Genomic DNA, 2,672 nt, shown 5'->3' on the forward strand with positions numbered 1-2,672 from the left:
TTTAAAAAGCAAAACTACCAAAGAAAGAAAAGAGTCAGTCACTGTAATCACAGCACCAGCTGCATAGGCAGAAGCAGCCCCTGGTACCACTTTATAAAAAAAAAAATGAAAATTGGGCGGCACCTGTGGCTCAAAGGAGTAGGGTGCCGGCCCTATATACCGGAGGTGGCAGGTTCAAACCTGGCCCTGGCCAAAAACTTCAAAAAAAAAACAAAGAAAAAAAAAAAAAAAGAAAGAAAAGAAAAGAAAATATAGTTGAAATATCTAATTTCAAAATTCTGATGTCTCCTTTCCTGAAGGTATTGCTCAGAGGTCCCCTGGTAAGGCCGGAGACACCGGGGAATAAGCTGGGAAGTGATGACACCACCCTGGGACCAGGGGAATGTGGCCAGAGACCTCACTCCAGGGCAGCCAGCTGCTCAATGGCACAACGCACTTTCCGTGCAGTTTCTTCAAATTCTTTCTTCTTATTGTTGGTTTCCTTTGCCTAGAAATAAATACAGGAAACTGAAATAAGGGCTTCCAAATCACACCCTGTAAATAAGATCAAAAAGAAGGCAACAAAAGGAAACATTTATTGACCACCCAAACAGACGGGGCCCTGTGCGAGGGCAAGACGCCCAGCCATCTATCTGGGCAATGTCCCGAGCAACTCAACTGCGTCTAATTTAAGCTCCCTCCTGATCATTTCATAATGACATTCATGGAACACTTTGTACATACCAAGCACCATGCCACCTGCCTCACCATGTGAGCTGAGTTACTGCTCGGTGTCCCCATGAGCAGGTGCTATCACACCCTGTCACACAGACAGGGATCTGAGGTCCAGGGAGGAATGACCAGTTCCAGGCTACCCAGCTGGTCTGAGGCAGAGCTCGGCTCTCAACCTCTGCCCCACCTTGTTTCTGAACCTCCTAGAGGAAAAGCCCAGAGTCTTCCTCCACTTATCCAGTTAAAGAGAGCCTGTCAAACATTCACTTTTTCTTTCTTTTTTTTTTTTTTGACACAGCGTCTCACTGTGTTGCCCTTGGTACAGTGCTGTGGCGTTACAGCTCACAGCAACCTCAAACTCTTGGGCTTAAGCGATTCTCTTGCCTCAGCCTCCCAAGTAGCTGGGACTATAGGTGCCTGCCACAATGCCCAGTGATTTTTTGTTGCAGTTGTCATTGTTGTTTAGCTGGCCTGGGCCAGGTTCGAACCCACCGGCCTTGGTGTATGTGGCTGGCACCATAACCACTGTGCTACAGGCGCCAAGCCAAACATTTGCTTTTTCATCAAGTGGAAATTCTTTTTGCTTCCAGTGTTCCCTGAATCCGGCTTCCAACCTTTTCATTCTGCCATCAGCACTCTCTGAAGGGGCAATGACGATCACATTAGCAAATCTGCATCTAGGGAATTCCTTCCCTATTCTACTTTTTATTCTCCCTAACTTCTCCGCCACATTAAAAAAAAAACCTTTACTAGGTTATATTTGTTTCCTTCCTTCCTTTTTTCCCCCTCCCTTTCTTCCTTTTCAACTTTTTTGAGACAGGGCTCACTCTGTTGCTCAGAATGAAGTGCCCTGGCGTCACCATAGCTCACTGCAAGCTCTAACTCCTGAGACATCCTCCTGCCTCAGTCTCCCAAGTAACTGGGTCTATAGGCGCCAGCCATAACACCTGGCTAGTTTTTCTCTTTTTAGTAGACACGGGGCTTCACCTTTGCTCAGGCTGGTCTCAAACTCCTGAGTTCAAATGATCCTCCCAAGTAGTTAGAACTACAGGTGCACACCATCATGCCCAGCGAATTTTTCTATTTTAGTAGAGATGTTGCCTACGCTAGTCTCAAACTCCTGAGTTCTAGTGACCCTCCTGTCTCGGCATTCCAGAGTGCGAGGATTACAGGTACAGGCTACTGCGCCAGGCTCATTGCATATGTTTTCTAATAAAGGGAGTGAAACAAAAACAAGAATTCTCACTACTGAAAAATAAAAACAAAACTCACTGACAAACCTTCTGCCTCTAGGGCTGTGCCTGGCAGCTTCTAGTGCTTCATTCCGTCCTCTTCATGGGCAGTCACCAACTGAAGTCTTACAAAGAAGCAAGTTTCCGTTTATTCCCACATTCAGTTTACTCCTTGGACTGATCTATTTTCATATTGGTTCTAGTTTATTTTGTGGTTTCGAAAGCTGAGGCACTGCCATAGCAGCGGACAGTATCAGACAACATGACATCATCACAGGAGGTCGACCCCAGCACCACCTTAGCAGCCCCCTCTCAAACTAGCCAGTAACAGCATCTAACCTTGAATCTGGCATCACCACCAGGACCTTTCCTAGTCATATCTGCATGCCACAACACAAAATCAGTCTGTCTGGCTCTTTTTAAAAGAATGCCTGCCAAACTATCGTCTTAGACTGCACACCAGTCGCATACTGGACTTAATACGAAGTTTAAAGCACAGTTCCATCCTACTTCCCCAAATGCACACAGCAGGCTGCAGGCCAGCATGCACCTCGGCACTCCAGCAGTAAGCAGACGGGCTCTGGTCAGCCTGGCTCTGAGCCAGCCCTTACAATCCAGGCACATGGGACAGTGCACACTGAAGGGAGTTTAAATCAGTTACAAATTATCAGCTACAGGGCGGCACCTGTGGCTCAGTGGGTAGGGTGCCGGCCCCATATACCGAGGGTG

General features: G+C 47.1%; 1 protein-coding gene across 1 annotated transcript in view; it reads right to left on the reverse strand.

Moving 5' to 3' along the window:
- Positions 1-233: 233 nt before the first annotated feature.
- Positions 234-2,672, reverse strand: part of BIRC5 (baculoviral IAP repeat containing 5) — an 8,132-nt gene continuing 5,693 nt past the window's right edge. The window contains exon 4 of the mRNA XM_003786086.3: positions 234-487. Coding sequence (XP_003786134.1) covers positions 398-487 — 90 coding nt within the window. The 3' untranslated portion in view covers positions 234-397. The remainder of the gene's footprint in view (positions 488-2,672) is intronic.

The sequence above is a fragment of the Otolemur garnettii genome, unplaced genomic scaffold (assembly GCF_000181295.1).
Source record: "Otolemur garnettii isolate 467f Iridium unplaced genomic scaffold, OtoGar3 scaffold00018, whole genome shotgun sequence".
Lineage (NCBI taxonomy): Eukaryota > Metazoa > Chordata > Mammalia > Primates > Galagidae > Otolemur > Otolemur garnettii.